At 50.7% G+C, this 23195-nt stretch overlaps 7 protein-coding genes across 7 annotated transcripts; 6 read left to right on the forward strand and 1 right to left on the reverse strand.

Moving 5' to 3' along the window:
* Positions 1 to 760: 760 nt before the first annotated feature.
* On the forward strand, positions 761 to 2034 carry IAR55_005235 (uncharacterized protein; the record flags this gene model as incomplete). Its single annotated transcript, XM_066948327.1, has 3 exons — positions 761 to 811; positions 938 to 1018; positions 1111 to 2034. 3 exons carry the CDS (start codon positions 761 to 763, stop codon positions 2032 to 2034), a joined length of 1056 nt encoding a protein of 351 aa, XP_066800895.1.
* Positions 2035 to 3285: 1251 nt separating this feature from the next.
* IAR55_005236 (uncharacterized protein) lies at positions 3286 to 6102 on the forward strand (the record flags this gene model as incomplete). The annotated part of the gene is made up of 12 exons (XM_066948328.1): positions 3286 to 3410; positions 3477 to 3539; positions 3599 to 3730; positions 3793 to 3910; positions 3975 to 4201; positions 4255 to 4355; positions 4409 to 4627; positions 4682 to 4877; positions 4930 to 5234; positions 5286 to 5398; positions 5448 to 5835; positions 5891 to 6102. The coding sequence occupies 12 exons, from the start codon at positions 3286 to 3288 to the stop codon at positions 6100 to 6102; spliced, it is 2199 nt and encodes a 732-aa protein (XP_066800896.1).
* Positions 6103 to 6905: 803 nt separating this feature from the next.
* IAR55_005237 (uncharacterized protein) lies at positions 6906 to 9099 on the forward strand (the record flags this gene model as incomplete). The annotated part of the gene is made up of 8 exons (XM_066948329.1): positions 6906 to 7275; positions 7389 to 7502; positions 7559 to 7650; positions 7707 to 8011; positions 8149 to 8355; positions 8433 to 8708; positions 8776 to 8866; positions 8932 to 9099. 8 exons carry the CDS (start codon positions 6906 to 6908, stop codon positions 9097 to 9099), a joined length of 1623 nt encoding a protein of 540 aa, XP_066800897.1.
* A 285-nt stretch (positions 9100 to 9384) lies between these two features.
* IAR55_005238 (uncharacterized protein) lies at positions 9385 to 13103 on the reverse strand (the record flags this gene model as incomplete). The annotated part of the gene is made up of 10 exons (XM_066948330.1): positions 9385 to 9555; positions 9646 to 9900; positions 9963 to 10044; positions 10106 to 11214; positions 11276 to 11506; positions 11563 to 12160; positions 12214 to 12470; positions 12524 to 12848; positions 12911 to 12980; positions 13046 to 13103. The coding sequence occupies 10 exons, from the start codon at positions 13101 to 13103 to the stop codon at positions 9385 to 9387; spliced, it is 3156 nt and encodes a 1051-aa protein (XP_066800898.1).
* An 868-nt stretch (positions 13104 to 13971) lies between these two features.
* IAR55_005239 (uncharacterized protein) lies at positions 13972 to 15991 on the forward strand (the record flags this gene model as incomplete). Its single annotated transcript, XM_066948331.1, has 7 exons — positions 13972 to 14256; positions 14332 to 14424; positions 14484 to 14630; positions 14691 to 14883; positions 14941 to 15028; positions 15088 to 15364; positions 15422 to 15991. 7 exons carry the CDS (start codon positions 13972 to 13974, stop codon positions 15989 to 15991), a joined length of 1653 nt encoding a protein of 550 aa, XP_066800899.1.
* Positions 15992 to 18344: 2353 nt separating this feature from the next.
* IAR55_005240 (uncharacterized protein) lies at positions 18345 to 20632 on the forward strand (the record flags this gene model as incomplete). The annotated part of the gene is made up of 12 exons (XM_066948332.1): positions 18345 to 18398; positions 18477 to 18569; positions 18662 to 18716; positions 18783 to 18902; positions 18992 to 19235; positions 19327 to 19384; positions 19453 to 19504; positions 19642 to 19755; positions 19821 to 19879; positions 20012 to 20317; positions 20405 to 20429; positions 20508 to 20632. The coding sequence occupies 12 exons, from the start codon at positions 18345 to 18347 to the stop codon at positions 20630 to 20632; spliced, it is 1305 nt and encodes a 434-aa protein (XP_066800900.1).
* Positions 20633 to 21260: 628 nt separating this feature from the next.
* Positions 21261 to 22927, forward strand: IAR55_005241 (uncharacterized protein; the record flags this gene model as incomplete). Its single annotated transcript, XM_066948333.1, has 6 exons — positions 21261 to 21317; positions 21400 to 21513; positions 21648 to 21830; positions 21959 to 22154; positions 22360 to 22506; positions 22608 to 22927. The coding sequence occupies 6 exons, from the start codon at positions 21261 to 21263 to the stop codon at positions 22925 to 22927; spliced, it is 1017 nt and encodes a 338-aa protein (XP_066800901.1).
* Between the last annotated feature and the right edge of the window lie 268 nt (positions 22928 to 23195).

The following is a 23195-nucleotide window of genomic DNA, read 5'->3' on the forward strand; positions in this document are numbered from 1 at the left end:
GACCTTCAATCTTTCTACCTTGTCGACTCTCGCTTTTTCAAATGGGACATTCAGATCTCTCGAAACATACCAAGTCAGTCTCTGGCGGCTGCTATACTTGACAGGCATGATCAATAACTCGACTACAGGTTCTCAGTTGTCTCGGTACGGACGGCGCTTTCCCCTTGCTGACTATCGCGTTCCAATGTATCACTTCGCTGTCTTTCGCCTTCATCGCTTTCTACGTGCAATGCCAATTGATTCGCAACCACTCAAGGAGACACCATACTCACCTGCCTGTTGACCTACTCACGAACTTGATCTGCGTACACCTTTGAATTTCCAGAAGACTGCTAAGGGAAACTGCTTCACAACTCCGTCTTCGAGGCCTCAGGATCATATCGATAAGCCTGCAATTCTTCCAACGAACTTCTAATCTCCTATCCAGGTGCATACCTCGTCGCCTCCGCTTACCGATTTCTTTGCGAAGCATCCACGACGTGAATTCGATCACTCATCGATTGTCAGAACGCATGCAACGGAATGAGTCTAGGCAGACTGCCACTTGGGCCACGTGGCTTTGCTTCACGTCAGCGCAAAGATAAAGTCGTATTTACTATCCTGTGTATTCAGATCATCAACGTCATTCGCATACTCATTCTCAGCTCAGCAGTCCCCGATCCGTTTCCTCTCAGGCGACAGTCCACACAGAAAAGACTGCGAAGGGCCTCGTCGTTCACTTGATTTGTACTTCGATGGGGCAGAGAGCCATTTCGGCAAAATGATGTGTCTTAAACATATCATGATTTACTTCCTCATCTTGCCTTTGCCCGTGAGTCGGACTTGCCTGTCTTCCTCGACCTCACAGGCGCTCCACAAGCATCATGTATCTACGCCGACACTATGCTATTGCAATGCACCTCCTTGTATATTCCCGCTTACCTTCGCCCGATTCCAGGCCGCATCACCATTCTTCCTTTTCCTCTTCGCTGCGGCGGTATTCGTCGCTATCCGGCCTTGTGGATATTGCATAACGCTCGTGAGTGCTCAGATACTCGCTTACGACCTGTTCCAAAGTCATCGACCTCGACCGGTCATGTCCAAGCTGACTGAGCTACGCCTGTTACTTAGCTGTCCATCCTATTCTTCTCATCCTCGCCAAATTCCCCTTTCATCAACCATCAAACTCCGACGACCAACATCACCCTCTCCTCATTGCCTCTCATCGCTCCTATACCTAACAGATCATGGATGACCGTGAACGGCGGGAGATTGTGGGATCCGAGTCTCGTAGGCTACAGAGAGATGTCAAAAGCTCTAGCAAGGGAAAGGAAGCGATCGCCAGGGGATATCGGATCAGAATCGAGCGTTGTCGACGATGCCGCGAAAACTGTCCCTATGGATATAGGAAAGACTGCCGTGTCCGACGGGGGAAATCGATCAGCGGAAGAGAAGGGGCAAGGAGTGGAAGGACAGAGCAGTCAGGATTGGGGCAAGCTTTTATGGGATACAATCACCCTTTCTGAAGTGCGTCGAGCGATCAAGGGACTATTCGATGCGACACAACGGCTGTACAAATCTACCATCATGACAGCACCACGAGATCGCACTGGACAACAGAGAGCAGACGGTACACAAGTCGTCAATTCAAAGTCTGGAAGAGGCATATTCGACCAGGTTCTTCGCCGTCCTATGACATCTACGCCTGCGCGAGTAAATCCTGACCACACGCAAAGTCGGAAAAGACCACTCCCACCTGGATATGTAGATCTGAGCTGGAAAGGGATCGGGTTTATAGTGGATTTCGGATGGAAAAGGTCGGAAGAAGGGATCAAGTGGGAGATCGAGGAGGTCTTAGGGAGAGATTGGGAGCGAGGAGAAGAAAGTGCGCTGAAAGGCGATATCGTGCAGGTGCCCCAAAACGCCGTTGGTGAGCAGGGAGTCTCAGAGGAAGGGCGACGGACAGAAGCAGCTGGTGGTGGGGCTCTGAAGCCTGCGGTGGAAAAAGCTTCCTCGTTCTGGAGCAGAGTACCGCTGGTAGGCGGGGTCTGGTAGACACGCAATCGAGTACATGATCAATGCCGTTCTGTCAAGCTCTTTTTGTCCATCTTGAACTGCCATTATTGCGGCATCTGCCTGGACAGGTCACGGTAAATGCGGCACTTTCTGTGCAACCTAACGAGATGATGCGGTTGAGGAAACTGTCTGCCTGTACCTGAGTCCAGATTTGTACCAGTGAACCGCCCTCTCCAAACAACAGCGACTCTAAGCGAACCCCACGATTCAAGCGTCGACTACTTCCCCGTACATTCCCTGTCCCTTCTCCACACGGTGTGAACCTACTGTACCTTTGGCTGGTTAGAGATGAAAGCGCTGATGAGATGTGACCATACGATACTCGTGATCTTAGGAGTAGGCCCGATTGACGCCACGCGGGATCGTCAGAGACTCTCAAGCTATGACGCTAGCTGGTTGAAGCGGGAATAAATATCATCTGCTTCATCCTGGGATTCAATTTCAATCCAACCAGGCAGGCAAAAAGAAGGGGGCCCCTTGATCATCTGATTTCTTACCCTTTATGGGAATAAATCGATTATGTCATTATCGGCCCCACTGTGCGACGGAACAAAAGACCCTGGTCCGTCATTTGAACCCAACCCCTCTTTCTCCCTGTCAGCAAAGGGTTGATTGGTTTCTTCTCTCTTTACCGTCATCATCACCTCTTCCCCGCATTCACCTTCGCACTCCCTCCTTCTTGCTTCCTCATCTCCCAATCATCCAAACAAGAGTACGAAACCACTTCGACGTACTGAACAGAAGAGAGAGAGAAGCTCGTTGGCAGAATCAATCAGGTGAGTTCGAGGTGACTAGTCCGGGATGCGGAGTCCTCGCCATGTGAGGCTTCTAGGGGATCTTTCAGGACGGAGGGGAGAGCGGGGGGTTCTTAGAAGATGGGAACGCCGATAGAGTCGACCATTAGTGAAGATGTAAAAGGGGGTCGAGTCTGTCAGCCGCGTGTCAGCTGCTCGCTCTCAGACATGGTCGTCGTCATCATCCCTTTTCACGCTCAACCCGGCGGCTCCATTTCGTCTTTCATCGTTCGATATCGTTTCTTTCGGGAAATGACCATTTGGCACTGTCGTGGACTGAAAACCAAGCGGATCATGCTGATCACACTTTTCTCTCGCTCCTTCACTGCTGCTTTCCTGATTTAGCTCAACCCCGTCATCAACTAAAGTCAAAGCATAGTCCTCAACCCGTTCGCATTACACTTCACACCACCTCTCCGTCCAGCTTTCCATCAAAATGCCGCGATCCGTTCACTCCCCTTTGCTCTTCGAGTGTGCTTGGGAAGTCGCCAACAAGGTTGGAGGTATCTACACGGTCATCAAGACCAAGGTACCCGTTACCGTCCGGGAGTATGGTGATCGGTGAGTTAGCTATGTGGGGATCCACCTTTCTCGACAGGCCAGCTGATGATCGTTTCACTTCATCAGTGCTTGTTTGATCGGTCCTTTGTCATACAAGTCCGCTCCTATGGAGGTGGAATCGGAAGAACCGTGAGCGGCTCTCATTCCATCTTAGTGCTATTCAAAGCCGACCATCTGTGATCTCCTAGTGAACCAGGATCCGCCTTCGCCCTCACCATCAAGTCTATGCAGGACCGAGGCGTCAAGCTCATCTATGGTCGATGGCTTATCGAGGGTGCACCAAGGGTTTTGCTCTTCGACACTGGATCTTGTTACGACCGGTCAGCTTACTAATCTCTCATGTTCAACATGACCAGATCAGCTGACACACGTGACTCATTAGCATGGATGAGTGGAAGACAGATCTTTGGAATCTTGCTGGTATCCCTTCTCCACCTAATGACCACGAGACCAATGAGACTATTGTCTTCGGTTACATGGTCGCTTGGTTCCTTGGCGAGGTGAGAGGAATCATACTTCTTTGAAACACTTCGGCCTGAGCTAATAAGGTCTGGGTTGTTCTAGTTCGCGGCCCGTGAAACCGAGACTGCTATCATTGCCCACTTCCACGAATGGCAAGCTGGTCTCGCTATCCCTCTGTGCCGAAAGAGACATATCGACGTCACTACTATTTTCACCACCCACGCTACTTTGCTTGGTCGATACCTATGTGCAGGTAGCGTTGATTTCTACAACAACCTGCAATACTTCGATGTGGATCACGAGGCTGGAAAGAGGGGTATCTACCATCGGTAAGCTAGTTCTTCGCTTGGTATGGTATGGGCTATGTCTGACAGCTTTACAGATATTGCATCGAGAGGTCGGCAGCTCATTGCGCAGATGTGTTCACGACTGTCAGTCACATCACGGCGTTCGAAAGCGAACATCTCCTCAAGCGAAAGCCCGGTGAGTCTGGACTAGCATTCTGATGAATGGTGTGCTGATAACCAATTCTCTAGATGGAGTCTTGCCGAACGGTCTTAACGTAAAAAAGTTTGCCGCCATGCACGAGTTCCAAAATCTGCACGTTCAATCCAAGGAGAAGATCAATGATTTCATTCGAGGTCATTTCTACGGACACTACGACTTCGATCTCGAGAACACTATCTATATGTTCACTGCTGGTCGATATGAATTCAGGAACAAGGGTGTTGACATGTTCATCGAGAGTTTGGCTCGTGAGTGTCACTAGACAAGCAGAGGGCGCAGGCATCAGCTGAATGCGCCTTTAGGATTGAACCACCGATTACAAAAAATGGGATCCAAGACTACTGTAGTCGCCTTCATCATCATGCCAGCGGCAACTAACTCTTACACCATCGAGGCGCTCAAGGGTCAAGCTGTCACCCAACAGCTCAAAGAGTGCGTGGATCAGGTCACATCGAGGATAGGCAAGCGAATTTTCGAGCATGCGGCCAGGTACTCTGGGTAAGTGGTGTGAGCATGTTGCAACCTGTGCAGCTGACTGATAGGTCCTCAGCGAACACGGAACCGAAGTGCCTAATCCCGAAGACCTCTTGTCCAGCGAAGACAAGATCTTGCTCAAACGACGAGTTTTCGCCCTCAAGCGAAACTCCCTTCCTCCTGTTGTCACTCACAACATGGCCGACGACGCAAGTGATCCTATTCTCAACCAGATCAGGAGAGTTCAGCTTTTCAACCGGCCTCAAGATAGGGTCAAGGTCATATTCCACCCCGAGTTTTTGAACTCGAACAACCCCATTTTGGGCCTTGATTACGAGGAGTTCGTCCGAGGCTGTCACTTGGGTGTCTTCCCTAGTTACTGTGGGTGTAGATCGACCTAGGTACGAAGCGAAGCTAATAATGCATTCCCAGACGAGCCTTTCGGTTATACACCAGCAGAATGTACCGTCATGGGTATTCCGAACGTTACCACCAACTTGTCTGGTTTCGGATGTTTCATGGAGGATTTACTCGAGACGCCCGATGTGAGTGACCCATGCCATGCTGATCCACTCCAGGCTGATGGCTTTCCAGGATTATGGTTGTTACATCGTCGATCGACGAGGTCAAGGCGTGGATGACTCTGTCAACCAACTCACTAACCAGCTCATGGCTTTCTCTACCAAATCTCGACGACAGCGTATCAACCAGCGTAACAGAACCGAGCGACTTTCAGAACTGCTTGACTGGAAGTCACTCGGCTTGGAATACGTCAAAGCTCGACAACTCGCTCTTCGTCGTGCTTACCCGGATTCCTTCGACGATGAAGAACCTGACTTCACCGGTGTTCAACGTGTCAGCGCTCCGCTCAGTGCTCCGGGCAGTCCAAGGATGAGGACAGGCATGATGACTCCTGGTGATTACGCCACTTTGACGGAGGAGATGGAGCATCTGGGTACACAGGACTACATGGGTGCCAAGAGTGGGTAGAAGCGCCCGAATTTTAAAGATCGGAACTGATATTGTGTGATGTTTAGGTTGGCGAGGAATCAACGATGAGGACGAGGAGAATCACTACCCATTCCCCCTCGTCATGAAGCCTCGAAATCGATCAGACTCGCTTGCCTCTGCTATCTCCGGTACCGCGACCCCCTCTGGCGGTAGGAAGCTTTCCGAGAAGGACCTCGCTAAAGCGGATGCTGCCTTGAGCAGCATGAACGGGAACGGGAATGGTATGAATGGGCATTAGTGAAGGATTGTGCGATGCTCCAAAGTGAGAGGTACGGGTCTGGATTATTTTTGCATAGCTTCCGAAAGGCCAGGGTGGCAAGCACAGGTGGCGTGGACATGTTTGCTTTGTAGCTCAAAGGTATCACCAAACCAACTAGTTGCAGTACGATAGTGTTTTCTTTTCAGACGAAATGAATGCAGGTACATTGGAAGGAGACGTATGCGTATGATATTGTGGAGGAGATGCGAACAGCAAACGGATGTATCCTCGGTCATGTGTCCGAGGTTGAGGTGGGTGTGGCCCACATACCCGAAATTCACGGTCAAGCGCGGTGACCGAATGTGGCGTTGCGGTGATCGGTGATCTAGGACCGAGGTCTTTTGGCGTACCTGCTAACTGACCCTGGTTATTATCACCATTATTATTATTTGTTGCTGTCTTTCACGTTGACGATGGCTTGGCGTGAACGGGGGCGGGGCGACGACTCCGTCCTTTGTTTTAGGAACAAGTTCGGGTTTCTCACCCGCGGATTAGATCAGCATCTCAGTCAGGACAATAGATCTGCTGAGCAATTGTGCTGGAAAAGATTGAATCGAATGTATGACAGATGTATGCCATGGCTCGGTGATGTGGAGATGTGTCAGAAAAGCCTGCTTTAAAGGAACGATAGAGAGGGGAGCCTCCCTTTTCCCATTCGTGACCAAATTGATTGCCGTCCGATAACGCAATACATATAATTCTGAAGCAAACAAAACTACAACAACGATAACAACAACACCAACAGAATCAACCTTATTTTACCGCCCAGGCCTGTCCCGCAGATGTCAACCAACGGATTATCATCGTCAATGTCATCCACCTCGACCATGGCAGCCGACAACAACACCAACACCAGTCCCAATTCCGCTTTCGTCGCAGGTTCCACTGCTCCCCAACCTGATCCTGCGCCTACCATTGTCGGCGACGGCGACGGTGACGGTGAAGGAGGTATGATGAACGAGAAGGAAGATGGCAGATCCTATCAACAACAACAACAACAACAACAACAACGACCATCACAACAGACGGCGGGCTATGCTCCTGCCGCAGGATCCGTCTCTGGATCCACCGACCATGGGCCTGGGGGCGATCAAATGAGCAAAGCGGAACAAGGTGGTGCTAAACCGAAGTTGCAGAAATTCAAGTATTCCTGTGAGTCAGTCGATGGAATCCTCTTTGTCTATCTTGCGAAATCATCGGCTCGAAAAGACGTCGCTCCGAGGTGAAGGGGCACAAGGGCTGATATGTGTTTCTGGTCGGACTAGTCTTGTCTCCTGAGATCGCACATCTGCGAGGTATCGCGATCAAGATATTCATGGGCACTTTGGTGATTATGATCACCGTCGTTTGGCTATGTCTGCCATTGTATTGGGGTTCCTGTGAGTTTCTTCCATACTTCTGCTCGACTCATGTTGCTGACAGTCTGCGCGAACAGTGTGGAAGTCGAACAAGTACACGGACCGATTGACGGTCCGAGTGATCGACAGAGACGGCAGCGACGTCGGCTCCGCCGTATCTCAAAGTCTGGTGAGTTGATCGCTCAACACGACTGGTCTATACGCTCACGCTGACGCGAACTCCAGCTCGCCCAAACGGATCTCAGATATTTCGTCACTTCCCCTGCAGAACTCCCGACCTCGGACGCGGTCGCTCACGATATAGTGCAAGAAGGCGCATGGGCAGCCATCGTCATCAACAGCGGTGCCACGGCTCTTCTCAACACGGCCAGACAGGTTGGGAACGCGAGCTACGATGGACGAGGAGCCATCGAGGTGTTCTATGCGCAGGCGAGACAGGAGACGGCGGTCAACTCGTATCTGGTCCCGTATATCCAGGCGGAACTGAGTGCCGTCTGCAATCAATTCAATGCTAGATCGGTATCTCAATAGTGAGTCATTCGGTTACTTACTTCCGTTCATTCTTTTGCTGTATCCTCTTTCGTTCGAGTCGGTGACGACCCCGTCCATCCGGAGACTTATCGTATCTCGACGGAACGTTGCGCTGACAAGGGGAGTGTATCTCCAGCCTCGGTGCCAACACCAACAATGCCACAGCCATCAGTCTCCTAGCCACTGCACCCGCGACAGTTGTCAACCCGGTTTGGTACACCATGAACGACCTAAGACCATACAATCAACCTGTCGCTCAGGCAATCACCCTCGTCGGTCTTATCTACATGCTCATCTTGAGTTTCATCATCACCATGACCAACAATGCTGTCAGGGAGATCATGTGAGTGGACTCTGGCGCTTGTGACTGAAGAATCCGAACGATGTGTGACTGACCTGTCCATTCTGATACTTCCACAGCGGACCATTTATGACCACGGGAGCATATGTCATCTACCGAATTGCGGCCCCACTCATCCTCTACTTGCCCGTATCGTTCTTCTTCGCAATGATCAACCTCCCCTTCAAGATCCACTTCGGAGCGCACTTCACCTATGCCGGCGGCTTCTTCCTCTGGTGGTTCACCCTGTATCTCGGTATGGCCGCAGTGGGTCTCAGTACGGAATTCGCGATCACCATCTTGAGTCCGAGATTCGTGGCCTTCTTCTTGATCCCTCTGATTATCGTCAATGTCTCGTGAGTGACCGGTACAAACAGAGAGAGACAACGAGGGAATGACGGTACTGATCGTGCTCCCCTATAGTGTCGCCTCCCTCCCTCATGAGCTCCAACCTTGGATCTACAAATATGGTGCCGCCATGCCATTCTACAATTGCGGCAGAGTCGTGCGAACTGTGAGCCGGAGCGTACCCAACCGGTCTTCCAATACTGACCAAAATCCTATTGTTCCCTTCCTCAGATCATATTCGACACCAAGGATGATATCGGCAAGAATTTGGGTATCCTACTCGCTTGGGTCGTAGTCAACATGATCACTCTCACTCTCGCGACGATATGGTTCAGACGGGAAGCGATCAACCAACATAACAAGGAAGTAGGAGAGAATGAGATGGACTTGAAAGAGTAAATCCGTCCGATCAGCTTCTCAAGGTAGTGCGATACGATGTGAGAGAGTATGCCAAAATTATAGATGGGGACTGCTTTGAGTTTACGACGAGCAATGATGGATCTTGATGAGCGATTACAGATCTTGATGTGAATGTATTGTATCGGCAGTCCAATGACAATTATCCATTCTGAGATATATATCTATATTACACAAATCACGTTACGATGAACATCCTTGCACGTATATGCCCCCAACAATCAATAATCAAACGTCGTACCGTGATCCAGCCCAAAGAAAAGCAACTCATTGTAAGAAACCGGACTTCTTCCATTGTTGTGTCCAAAGCGCCACCAAGGCGGGGTTGATCTTGTCCACTGCAGACTTCATCGTCGGCGAAGCAGATTCGACGTGATCCACTTTGAACTCTTGGAACGGTCTCTCATCCTTGTTTCCAATACGATTTTGGTAAAAGTTCTGGAAGAAAACAGAATCCATTGATCAGTTCCATTCGGTCCCTCTTAGTTCTTGCCAATGATAGTCTCCTCTCGGTTTGGCCGGACTCACAAGAAGCTTGTAGGTCGGGTTTTGGGTAACGTCCGGATTTGACTTTGCCAGATTCTCAAGCCAAGTGTGTCTGTCCACGACGTCAAACTCCAATCCGCCAGCTTTGAGACCGGCAAGGATATCACTCCATGAGGAGATGTGGGCGTTGACGATGTGATATACTGATGCTGACGATGGAGATGCAGAGCCTGAGGTAGATGTTACAACATCGACGATGGCTGACGCTGCTTGGTTAACGGGGAGCCATGACGGTCTCTGCGAAATCGAATGGACTCAAGTCAGCGGCTGTATCTTGGGTGATGCAGACCTTCGCTCACCTCTTCTAACATGGGAAGAGTACCGGTAGTGATGGCTGATCGGAACATCAATGGCCAAGCTTCCGTTTCATTCCAGACGCCACTGTGACGGATTGCGTCAGCTTGCATTTCGATAAACAGAGAAACAGAGATGCTCCACTCACGCCTCGGTGTCACCGACCAATTGGCCGATTCTCAAAACACCAGCCCTGGCCGCTGTTTCCTTCCCAGCACGCTCGATAACCTTCTCCACAACCCACTTACTCCTCCCGTATCCCATACCACCGGCAGTGACAGGATTATCTGAGAATTGCTCCGAGACGACAGGATCAGGTCGGCCTTGGACTGTACCAACTGACGAGGAGAAGAAGAATGCAGGCTTGACCTTTTTAGGTGATTTGAGTGTCAAATTGAGCAAGTTGACAGCACCACCGATGTGCTCATCGAATGAGTCGATGGAAAGAACAAAGTTGACAGGCCAAGCATTGTGGATGACGGCCGTGGTCTCACGTCGAAGAGTCTCATATTCCTCTGGGGACAAGCCGAGATCGGACTTGTTGACATCGGCGGCGAAAGAGACAATCTTGGCTTGAGCTTCACGCGAAAGGTTTCGGAGTCTCTGAGCCAACGAGTCCTGGACACGCTTGAACGAGTCTTCGTGTGATTTGGCTCGCGAGAGACAAATGACTCTATCGACATCAGGTCGTCGCACGAGTTGATCCAGTATATGGGCACCAAGAGAACCGGTCGCACCGGTTAGTACAACAACTTCACCAGAATGACCGTTGACTTTCGCTTCCGCAGGCGCTTCGAATTCAGTGGTATCTCGAAGGAGCTGAGCTGCGTGCTTCTCAACCAAGTTGAGCATTGTCTGTCGACCGGCTTCGGGATTGTTGCTCGCATCCTTGCCGCTCTTGATGGCGAGCAGATGGTCGGCCAGCTGAGAGACAGATGGGTGCTCGTAGACGATGTTCTGACCCAATTTGACGTTGTCACCGAGTTCGAGGGATTTGGTGATGACGTTCCTGACCCTGGTAGCCTGCAAGGAGTCGACACCATATGCGAAGAGGTCGGTGGTAGGGGTAAGTCCGGTAGATGCCTTCTCACCGAGAGCTGTGAGGATCGTTTCGGTGAGGAAAGCTTCCATCTCGGGCTTGGAAGTGATGTCCTTCTTGGGCTCGCCAGTACCCCGCTCGAATCGGTCGTAAATGGCGTCGATCAGAGGAGCGAACTTCTTGTAGCACGCGGGACGAAGAATGGACATTTTGGTAGCCTATACAAGAACGGGTCGTCAGTGGATTGATAGCAGTGTCAATATGTTACACACAACTTACGACTGGGATATCAGTACCGTATGGAATGATGTCAATCATTTCGGGGAGGATACGAGAGTGAGTGGGGGCTGCAGCGTTCGCCTCAGCGATGACAGGCCAGATGGCATCGATGAATGCTTTCTTGTCTTTGCTGAGTTCGGCGCCTTGTTCGGAAGGAAGAATGAGGGCACCGACTTGAGGTCGACCGTCTCCGAAGACGATACATTCAGCGACAAGTGGGGAGTTACCTCGCTGGAGACAGCAGATGAGTATGAATGATATCTGTGCATTTGGCAAGTCACACTCACAATCGCAAGTTCTATCGGGACAGGGTTTGTTTTCTCACCCAAGGTCTGCGTGAGAGTGTCATCTAGTCGACCGATGTACTTGAACCAAGTCTTATGTTCTGGGTGTCTGAGGACAAGATCCTTAGTGCAGTAAGCACCGTCATCTCGGTTGCTCATGATCTTTGCTGGCCATCCGTCCTTCACAACCACTTCAAAGGTATCTCCACCTTGAGGGATCAACTCCAGGTAGTCGGCAATAGGACCTTCGGCTCGAAGCCAGTTCCATCCTTTGTCATTGACATAATCCGCCCGTCGAGAGGTGAGGAGAGCACCAGTCTCGGTGGTACCGTAGAAGGAGATGAGGTTAACACCGGCTTGCACAAGTCTGTCTCCCAAGTCATCGGGAACTGCCGCGCCAGCAAATGACACCGCTTCAAACTTGGCAAGTGTTTCGACGCCCTCTTCGGTCTCCCCTAACAGCTTGAGCACGTAAGGAACCGCGAAATGTTGGACGGGAGGTGTGGGGGACTTCTTGATGATTCGACAAATATTGGCAGAGGTGAGGGGCAGGTTGGGAGGCATGAGTGTGAAGGTTTTTCCGTGGTAGAAACATCGGAAGCTGTACTAGCGAGTTAGAGAACAGCTAGGCATGACTGACATGAATTGACTCACATGGAGAAGTGACCAAAACCGTGGAAAAGAGGAAGCGCTGAGAATCCGGTCTTCGGTAATGATTGAGCGGCGTTCGCAAGAAGACCATAATGGGAGATGAAGACAGGCTTCGGGAAACCTGTTGAACCTGAGGAGTGAAGGACGACACAAGTTCGCTTGGCTTCTTGTTGGGGAGGGAGTCGGGGTGGGAAGACAGGAATCTTGGCATCTCGAACGCCTCCAGGACCCCACAGTGGGTACCGGGTTTCAGGAATGATCTATGAGTCGATCAGTGGACTCGCAGAGATAAAGAAGCGTCCGAGTCACTCACTGCTAACTCCACACCCTCCTGTTTCAGTACAGACTGTGCATCATGTGCGACCTTCTCAAACTTGCTCCCGTATATCAGATACGCGGCTTTGGTAGTTTTGGCCAAATGAGCCACAGCTGCTGTCGAGTTGTTGACGGAAAGCAAAAGGGAAGCCAATCCGAGCTTGGCAAGTGCGATTTCGAGAAGAGCTTCGTCAATAGCGGTAGAAGTGAGGACTGCGATAATTCTTTCTGGTGGGATTTCTCCCTGCGGTACCGCGGGCTGGATTCCGAGAGCAGCGTAATGGGATGCTAATCGGTCGACTGCTCGGCCGATATCAGAGAAGCTGCACGACCGTCAATGAAAGGTCCGCCTATCATAGAAGCATCTGATCTGAAAAAAACTCACGTGAGAGTTTGGAGCTCTTCGCCGAATTCAGCGGCACCGGTGTGCACAGCCGGTACATCCCCTTGGGTCTCTGTGTCCAAAATGTATCAGCTGCGAGCTCGAATACCACCCTCGGAGCGTCCGTAAATGACTCACCGGCTCGTATAGAGATGAGCTCTGTGATGGATCGGGCGACAAAGGCGGGAGCAGGCATCGTGGACTGTACTTGTCTCTCTGAGATTGTGGACTGTGGACTGGGCGAGCTGGAGGAAAAACGAAATGTTTAACAGAGTCCCACCTGCGACGTAATGATATCCCACTTATAAAGAGCTGTATCGAAGGATAGAGGTGGATCGGGTATCCACTGAAGCTATCGTCGAAGATCCCCCCCACATAATACGAAAGTGGATAGGAGGACGATAGATGGATATCCCTACAGAAATAGACCGTGTATTCTTGGAATCCCTTGGTGGATCTACCGGTTATTACGTACATCGAGTCTCCCACCGGCTACTTTGTTTTAGCAGTGGATTCAGGGCGGGTTCCAAGGGGTTGATCGATCTCCGCGTCTAGCCGGTCGTGGCCCGGTGTCTTGATGGGTATCAGTATCCACTTATCTTTTCTGGGCTGTTTCACCGTCTTCCACCATCTTTCACACACCTGTCGACGTCGTTTCTGCGTGTGTCACTTTAACCTTCGAGAACCCTTTTCTGATCGCTGTGGGTGATCCCCCTTCACGTCCTCCTGGATGTTACTTGGCATTACGGATACCCCAGACTTGGAATCCATAATTCAGGGTCGGTCCGTCGGTCCGCGAGGGCCACCAGGTGGAGCTCCGAATCATGCCTTCTCTAGACCCTCTGGGGTAATCGGTGAATTAGAAGCATGTGCAAAGATATCCATGCTGCCTTTTAAGTTATAAATACGACTCAAGATGTTCGATCTGTGAGAAAGGATTCTTCCCCCTTCAAGTCAAACAGCTCTACCAGCTTTGACCACATCGACACCTGTCATCAGTCTGGAAGGAACATATCATATCAATCTGCGACTTTTTTCGATCCACCACCTAGGAGCTGAGCAAGATGCCACACGGCGGCGACGCTGCAGACTTTTTCCCGGCCTACCCCGTCGTACCTTCCAACGTCGAAGATATCGAAGCGGCCAAACACACGACCGAACATGTCGAAAACTCCTCCCTCAGTGAGGAGAAGCGCACCCCACGAGACATCCACTACGATGCGCAAGAGGACTTTTCAAAGCCTCGAACTGGACTTCGAAAGCTCTTGAGAAGAAACCCATCTTTAGAGTTCATGCAGGAGGTGGCCGATGCCAACGCCGAGGATCTCGACCCTCAAGAAGTCAAAACTGTACGTGTTATCTTTTTTCGAGCAACATTCGTGATCACTTGGCATTCCGAAGCTCAACATGCATATCTTTCACAGGTTGAGAGGAAGCTTTTCTGGCTCATCGTGCCGGCTCTTGCTATCGACTACATGTTCTACTACATCGACAAGACTACCTTGTCCTACGCCGCCGTAAGTAGCAATGTAAAGTCGCCACCGTCAGCTTTGGCTGACACCCTTTCTACCACTAGCTCTTCGACTTCAAGAAAGACCTTCACCTCAAGGGCGAGGACTACTCCAATCTCTCTTCCATTTTCTACGTCGGATGGGTCGTATGGGCCATTCCTGGTAACTTGCTTCTGGCAAAGTTCCCTCTTGCTAAGTATCTCGCCATCAACGTGAGTGTACTATCTATGGTCTTGCACGTTGACGGGCCACTGATTCACTTTGCCTTTCAGATCTTCCTCTGGGGTGTCTTCCTCATGGCTCAAGCTGCTTCACAAGATTATGGAGACATGGTCGCTTTCAGATTCGTATCCGGCATGTTCGAAGCTGTCGCCGACCCTTGTTTCGTCGCGATCACTAGTATGTGGTTCACCCGAAAGCAACAGCCGACTATCATTGGTTACTGGTACATGTTCAATGGTTTCGGTGAGTTGCAGCCATTCCACTTCAAGGTAACGCTGGACTAACGGTCGCTCCTTCCAGGTATCGCCATCGGTGGTATCTTCGGTTATGGTATCGGTCACATCAAAGGCAGCCTCCAGTCTTGGAGATACGAATTCTTGATCATTGGGTAAGCTACCGGTGTTCTCTTCATTTCGTCCACCCTTTGCTGATGTGCTTCTTTTGTAGTGCTCTTTGTTCCGGATGGGCCATCTTCATGGGAATCGTCCTTCCGGACTCCCCCCACACTGCCAAATGGCTCACCCGACGACAAGCGGTAGTCACCATGTCTCGAAAGCGAGACGATCACCACACTGTCGAGAAGAGACAACTCAAGTGGGATCAAGTCTGGGAGACCTTGAAGGACCCCAAGACATACCTGTACTTCTTGCTCGGCTTCTTCGCCAACGTTCCCAATGGTGCTACTTCCAACTTCGGTACTTTGGTAGTCAAGGGTTTCGGATTCGTGAGTTGTGCTCATTCTCAGCCAGCAATCTGGTATGTTGCTGATCTGAATCGATAGGACACATTGAATGTGACTCTCCTGCAAATTCCGTACGGTATCTTCATCGCTCTTATGATTGGAGCTGCCATCTACGCCAACCACAAGACCCACTACTACAACATCCGGACCTATCTCATGGCCGGTGTCACTATTCTCACTGTTGTTGGATTCGCCATGATGGCCTTTACCAAGGGAATTGCACCTCGACTCATTGGATACTACCTCACCGGATCATCCAACGCTGTCTTCGTTCTCGCTTTGTCCTTGGTTTCGGGTAACGTCGGTGGAATGACCAAGAAGGTTCTCGCTTCCGCAGCCATCTTCCTCGGTGTCGCTGTTGGTAACATTGTCGGACCCTACTCTTTCCTCTCCAGCGAGGCGCCCGTCTACCGAACCGGTATCATCGTTTGCATGGCCAGTCGTGCTGCCGAGTTCGTCGTCATCCTTCTTCTCCGAGTCACCTTCGTCCTCCCCAACAGACTTAGGGACAAGAAGTTCGCAGAAGGTGATGAGAGGTACGACCCCAATGTGCAAGAGTTCAACGATCTTACCGACAAGCAGAACCTGCACTTCCGTTACGTCTCATAGTTGAAAGAAAGGGTTGTATTTCAACTATCTACCGGTTTGTTTTCTTTCCATATCCGGGATATCTGTCGTTTCGATCAATGTTTTCAAATATACTGTATGGAAGGTGGAGTATGGTTTTATGTGTTAAACAAGAAAGAAGAATAAGGACAAGAAGTACAAGCTATGTATGGTGCAATCATTTGAACATAGGATATATGTATTGGTTTACAGTACTCACATGGTTTGGTTTACCCAAGATCGAATGAAGGTGAAAGCCGCCACATTGATCGCAATTGCACGAGCACCCAGACCCTCCTTTCGTCCAGCCTGTACCCATATAAGAGATCTTCAAGCTTCTTCAATTCATTTCTTCTTTCTAGCCCCTGATAGATCCAAGAGAATACCGTCGACATGGCAGTGAGTGTCCACCCTGGCCCGCTAACTGTATATAGCGCGCAAGGAAGACCATTGTCCTGACTGTCACTATACGACCAATTCATTGTAGCGTGACAAGAAACGAAAGATCGAGAAACGCTCTTCCACCTCTTTTGCCACCGCTATCACTCCCACAACGACCAAGGCCCGACCATTCGACCACGCTACTACGTCGAATCTCGCGCAGTCTAGACGACCCTCACTTCCTATTGAGTTAATCACTCATATCAGCTCTTATCTTACGACTTCTGATCGACCCACTCTCGCCGCATGTTGTCGAGTCTCGAGAACTGTATACAATTACGCTTCACCACGACTCTGGTATCACCTGCAACTCGCTCCCCATTCCTCTTCCTCCTCCTCTGAGCAGAACGGGCAAAATGACAATATTGACTCTGGAGTGGGGCAAGGTACTCTGTATGTGACGAGTGACCGATTCAATCAACTCCAAAACGACGTTCGGGTCATCACTATCGAGTCGCACACCTCTGAGTGGTGCAAGCTCAAACGAGGAACTGCACCTCTTGCTCTCCACAACGTCCACACACTCCGTCTCACATGGGATGTTATCGAGGAGCCTCGACACTCTTGTGTTCTGATCCGTGGTATCTCCCCAAAACGAATGGTTATCGAAGGGGTTCCAAGCCGTGCCTATAGGATACCCGACCGTGCTCTTCTTCGTATGCTCGGCAATTCCGTCGAAGAAATATACCTACTATCTCACCCGAGACCTCAGGTGTGGGACAATTGGTTTTAACGCCGACTTGTCCCAGGTCTCAAGCCGAGAAAGGTGCTCTGGTTCTTTGGGCAGTACGAACGGCAGTGGCTTTGGCCCACAATTCCATCGCACTTCCCCGAAGGTCCCCCATGGGGTTATCTCACAAGTCTGCTTTACCGTGAGACCGATATCGAAATAGAAATAATCAACGCAAGCAGTATCAGAGGTGTAGTGGGAGAAACCCCTGGAGGCAGTGAGGAGGGTGAAGTACAGCGGAAGGTGGAGTCACTCTTTTGGAGCACCTTTCTCGCAACGATTTCACAGTGGTTTCCGACGTGGACCGAAGAACGTCTCCAAGAGGCTCGAAGAAAAGTGACATTCGTAACAAGGAGTGAGTATATGCGAAGGAGGGAATGGACGGGTGTTCTGGATGATAGAGAGATCGAGTCATGGTTAAAGGCGGAGCAGCGACGCGGGAGAATGGAGGAGTAGGTGAAGGGCAGAAGGGGGCCGTTCGGAGGCAAAAGTGGCGGAAGCAGCAAACCGCGAGTGATCGAAAGTCTCCTCGCCACACAAACACACACACAAACGCACACGCAAACACATGCAAAGACGGACACCACCTGGACACGGTCATCGTTTACACAACGCCTCGACACATCCTGTGTATTGAAAGAATTCATTTTCATATTCCCCATATGGGATTGTCTCCCAAAAGTCCCCTCGTCATGCATAGCTGGTATCAGGTACGTGCCCATCATGCCTGATCAGTCTTAACACTTAGCTCGGTCTTGCGGGTTCGGGATCCAGCATACACAGAATGTTTAAGGGGAGATCCTTTGGGAATGGCCACTTGTCGGTACCATAGCGAGGAAGGAAATCCCCCGGAAAGGACAGTCCTTCAGCCTCGGACCTGGCACAGGGTGAGGGGGTGTCTTCTTAACGGGTGGAGCTTTCTCTTTCAAAGGCGGTCTGAGGTGGTCAAAGTGGCTTTTGAAAAGCGGCAAGGGGGCGTCACGGTACTATACGAGAGCGCTATGTAGAAAGAAGAATCCCCAGCTCCTAGAGTAAGCGCGCCCATATATACTATATATATACTTGACCTCAGACACGTCAAGTCTCTGACCATCCCCAGAAGCAAGTCTATTCCTTGACTATACTTCGTACTGCACATTAAGAGTCTCATACGTTTCGATCTCCGTCAACGACATCTGACACGATATGTCAAACACAAGCGATACTAATTCGACTCTGGCTGCTATCCTAGTCGGAACAGTGAGGATACCTCTACCTCACTGACAAGCTGTCATCGCTGGATCTGCTTTAGGACGCTGATAGGCAATCTCGATATAGGGACTTACCATCACTATCCATCATGCTGTCAAATACGATGGAGGCAAATGTCTCCTTCCGAGTCGCAAGAATTTGTTCAGATTTCTTCTTGTTGTGAGTGTTCATTGGACGAACACTGCCTTCACGTGACAAGAATGATTCTAGGCGCTGATGCAACGACTCCTTTGGGGATCTGATGACTACAGTGGATGCTTATTGGTAGTGGTGTCTTCATGGGTGTCTGGGCGGTGGGATCCGCTGGTGAGCCAATCTACAATACCAAGACTGTCTTCGGGCTTACCCAAAAATTGACCCGCATTCCTCCAGTCCTGAAATACAAACTAGGATGGGTATATGTACCGCACTACGGACCCATGCCATATCCTTCGGAAGGGTTCCCGCAACATTGGAAACATTACTTGCAACCATTCATAGTGGTGATGATCGGTACGTCAGGAGATATCAGCTGTGGCGCTTCTGACTTTTCTCCGCGAGGGGCGCTCTGACCTGTGGTTGAATGTCACTGTGGATCGCAGTGGCATACAGTTTCCAACAGAGTCTCAACGCCGAAGAGGGATTATACTGGTTCCATCTGATGCGAGCTGTCCGATCTCCCAAATCGGCCAAAGGTTTCCTGCGAACCAAATTTCTCTGGACCTGGATCGCTATCAGTTGCACTGGATTCATCGTGTTGTGTCTCACGGGGTGGATCGGGTATCATGGAGAGACGGATAAACAATTCGCTAGGATAGCAGTAGCGGGAGGCACCATGGAGTTGTGGTGAGTGGCTTGTGTACAACACTGCTTACATGTCGTGCTCTGTTGGGCGGTGTTGGACCAAGCTAATCATATATTCTCGATCGACCCTCAGTGTGGCTCTGGGAGCTTCTGTCGTGGTGTTCTTGTTCCCCCGCTTCCTGAAGGATGTTGTAAGTGGTCTGTCAACTTCCAGGAAAGTACGATGTGTCTGACGCGAGAGGCTCTTCGCCGCCTAAAGCAAGCTTCCGGTGCCGGACCCGAAGTGCGAGCTCGACTGCATTTCTACCATGGTGGGTCATTAGCTACCAATCGTGCTTCTTCATGACCCAAAAATGCCTCTCGTCAAAGGTTTCCTTTGTGCCTCATGACAGTTCGCCATGCAAGGCTCGTGATAGGCTGATATGTGATCGGCTCTTACCCCATACAGAGGCAAACAAAGTCAGGACATTCTTTCGCGTGCTCTTCTCTGTCGATATCATGGTCATGGGTATCGACGGTCTCACCGAAAAGAAAACGATCAATTCGAATCACCTCGCTGCGGGTGAGTCTGTATCATAGCCATCAAGAAGACAGTAAGGCTAAGACATCGTCTGCTTTCTTCGCCAGACTTGTTGAATCAGCTCAGCTATCTCTCGTATCTGTTTATTGTGGTGATATCCATGATCGTGAGTAAATTATCCGCATATCGTTCTTCCTCCTCCTCTTCGACTTCCTCTTCCAGTGACAACCATTTGTCTCGTCATGATAGCTGGCCTTCGATGAGATGTCCGCGACTCACAATCCATGTTCCACCACAGGTGTATCTGCCTAGGAACTGGAACTCTGATCCAGCGGCCGCTCAACAGATCATGGTGGGAGGACGGGGCAGACCCCAGCCTCACGGCAGTCATGTGCTCATGTCTCTCCTACGTGAGCGAGGTCAATGGGACGCAGACGATGATCTGAGGTTGAAAGGAGCAGAAGCGGGTTCGCCAAACGGACTCGGGAAAGTGTTGGAGAAGGACGAGGAGAGTGCCCAGGGAGAAGCACCCTTCATGGATCGATTTTCGACGGGTGATTGGGAGAATGATCCGGAGAGGAGTCCGAGGAGGTATACCAATGTCGTGAGTGATGGGCGTCCCTCTTCGTCGCCTCCAGGTAGAGTTCCGGATGAGGTACCTGATGGGTTGGCTGATTCAATGATTTTGCAGCTTGAGAATTGGTCGTCTCCGCTTGGTGAGTCAATCTGATCGAAAGCTCTCCGCGTTGACACGGCACTACGGCGTGAGCTGACTCGAACACACTCGACCGCAGCTATCCCTGTCGAAGACCCGAAACTCCCTACTCAGCTCAAGATCCACATCCAACAGGAACAACAAGTCCATGACGACAGGGAAGGCTCCGACGATGAGGAGAGAGGTTGGAGAGATGTGATTTGATTGTGAGGATGGTGGACTCGTCGTGCACTCTTTATAATTTCCGTTCTCAGAGTTTGAGACTGCTTTCATTCTGTCGGCCGTGTTCGTACATAATCTTATTTTCTTATTTGCACATGCACTTTTGGCTTCGTTTCTATCATTCTGCATCTCGATCGTTGGACAGGAAACGGTCGATTGATCGTCCGTCCGTCCGATACCGGCCACAGCGGCGCCGGGAAATCACACCCTCTTGACGGGTCGTCGGTTACATCCGCCCGTCTACACCGGCGAGACAACAGTCCGTCTGCAGGAATGAATGGGAGGGAACGGTGCGGAACGGCATGACGTTGTCGTCATCGAGTCAAGGTGGATGGATCATCATGTGAACAAGAGAGAGACGACCTCCACCTGAGGGTCTCTGTCGACTGACTGTGCCCAGAGTGCTGTTGTACGAGAGAATCAGACCTGCTTCCCGCTCACGCTGTTTGAAAATCGCATATATATATATATAGAGAGAGAGACGACAGAGAGCGAGGAATGTCAGAATGATGAACCCGTCTCCCCGCTTTTGCACTTGACTTTGGACATTGGAGCCCTAAGTGTTGATCAAGGCATATCACTCGCCAGATCACCAGAGTACATAGTAAAAATGTCGACCACCGAAACGAAGATGAAGTATGTCAATCTAGGCAAATCAGGTCTCAAGGTATGTCAGCCCCTCTTCCGATTCAGACTCCCACGCCTCCCGTGTAGTTGTCTCGGGCGAAACCTGACAATGATCTGGCTAGGTGTCTAAACTCATCCTTGGGTGTATGCAATATGGTTCAGGTCAAGAATGGATGATACCCGATCACGAGGAAGGTATCCGTCAGCTGAAGTATGCCTATGACATCGGTATCAACGTGGGTCCATCTCATGTCCTATCGATCCGTAATCCACAGAAGGCATTCGGTCACCTATCGTTCCCATACCTCTAATCAGATTATGAGGGGTAAGAGGACCGTGACCGTTGCTGACAGGAAGTCTTAATCTGTAGACATTCGACACGGCCAATGTGTATTCCGCAGGAGAATCAGAGGTCATCCTCGGCAAGTTCCTCAAACAGCACAAGATCCCGAGGGAGAGCGTGGTGATCCTCACCAAGACCTTCAACACGGAGGGAACGTTGGAGGAGAAGGGACCGGCTGGGTGGACCAACCATAAGGGTTTGAACAGGAAGGTGAGTCGGGGTTTGTTTGGTCCCCACAAACCGGTCGCGAACAGTCTTTGGAGGAGGAACCGTCTCTACAGTATATTGAGGTTTTTGAGTCGAGCTCATCAACGGTTTTCTTCCTTCGGTGTACATAGCGGATCTTCGCATCGGTCAAGGGATCGCTCGAGAGACTCGGTCTCGAGTACATCGACGTCCTTCAGTGTCACAGGTTTGACAACGAGACTCCCATCGAGGAGACCATGCAAGCGCTACACGATGTCGTCCAAGCTGGCTGGGTGAGGTATATCGGGATGAGCAGTTGTTGGGCATGGCAGTTTCAGATCATGCAGCGTGAGTGAGGGTCATTTCTTCTGTGATTCTTCTCGTCCTCATCAAATCGAATCGGATCGAATTCAAAACACAAATCGAATCAAATCGAACGAAGGACTTGGTGTCACTCGTCGAAAATGGCCTGTGAACTGTGCACGATAGCGTGGGGTTGGGTTGCAAAATGGATCAAATCAGAAGCTGACTGTCTTTTGGTGCATGTGGCCAGAATACGCGCTCAACAACCGTCTCACCCCGTTCATCTCGATGCAGAACCAGCATAGCGCAATGTACAGAGAGGAAGAAAGGGAGATGATGCCCATGCTCAAGTATTTCGGTGTCGGTGTGATCCCATGGGGTCCGATGGGTGCTGGTCGTGAGTGTGGCGTCGATCGTAGGCTCAAGTGTGGGAGGCTGATACACACTCGACCTTCTCTACCGTTCTCTGCACCGCTGCAATATGATCGACCGGCCCAGTCCTCTGTCGACCATTCAAGGAGATGTCGTCCACAGTCCGTGGCGCCTCTCGCGCTCCGGACGGTCGAGGCGCTCAACCTGGCGACAAGTTGATCATCGACAAAGTCGAGTCCATCGCCAAGAAACGCGGCGTCACCATGGCCGAGGTCGCCATCGCTTGGTCATGTCAGAGCCAGTGGGTCACTGCGCCCATCGTCGGTGTGAGAAGTACGGAGAGATTGGACGAGTTGGTCAAAGGGATGGAATTGGGGTTGACAAAGGAAGAGATTGAGGAGATTGATGAGCTTTATCAACCTGTCAACGTTAGGGGTCATACTTAGTCTCATCACCTTCGTCGGTGTCCGGGCATATTGTATACGATGAGAATGGTCGAGAGCGAGGAACTTTGCAAGCAAAGGAAGTATACTGAACGGTAGCTGGTTCGCGATGTACTGCAGACTGATAATAGTAAGATGAATCGAGGCTGTGTACTATATACACACTATACATGGTCATAGGATTCAGCACGTCTCGGGACCTACTCTACCATGAGCTACATACTTACAATATCGGCACCGCCTGTTGCACTGCCACTCTGAGCGCTGTCTT

Source organism: Kwoniella newhampshirensis, chromosome 11 (genome assembly GCF_039105145.1).
Source record: "Kwoniella newhampshirensis strain CBS 13917 chromosome 11, whole genome shotgun sequence".
Taxonomy (NCBI): domain Eukaryota; kingdom Fungi; phylum Basidiomycota; class Tremellomycetes; order Tremellales; family Cryptococcaceae; genus Kwoniella; species Kwoniella newhampshirensis.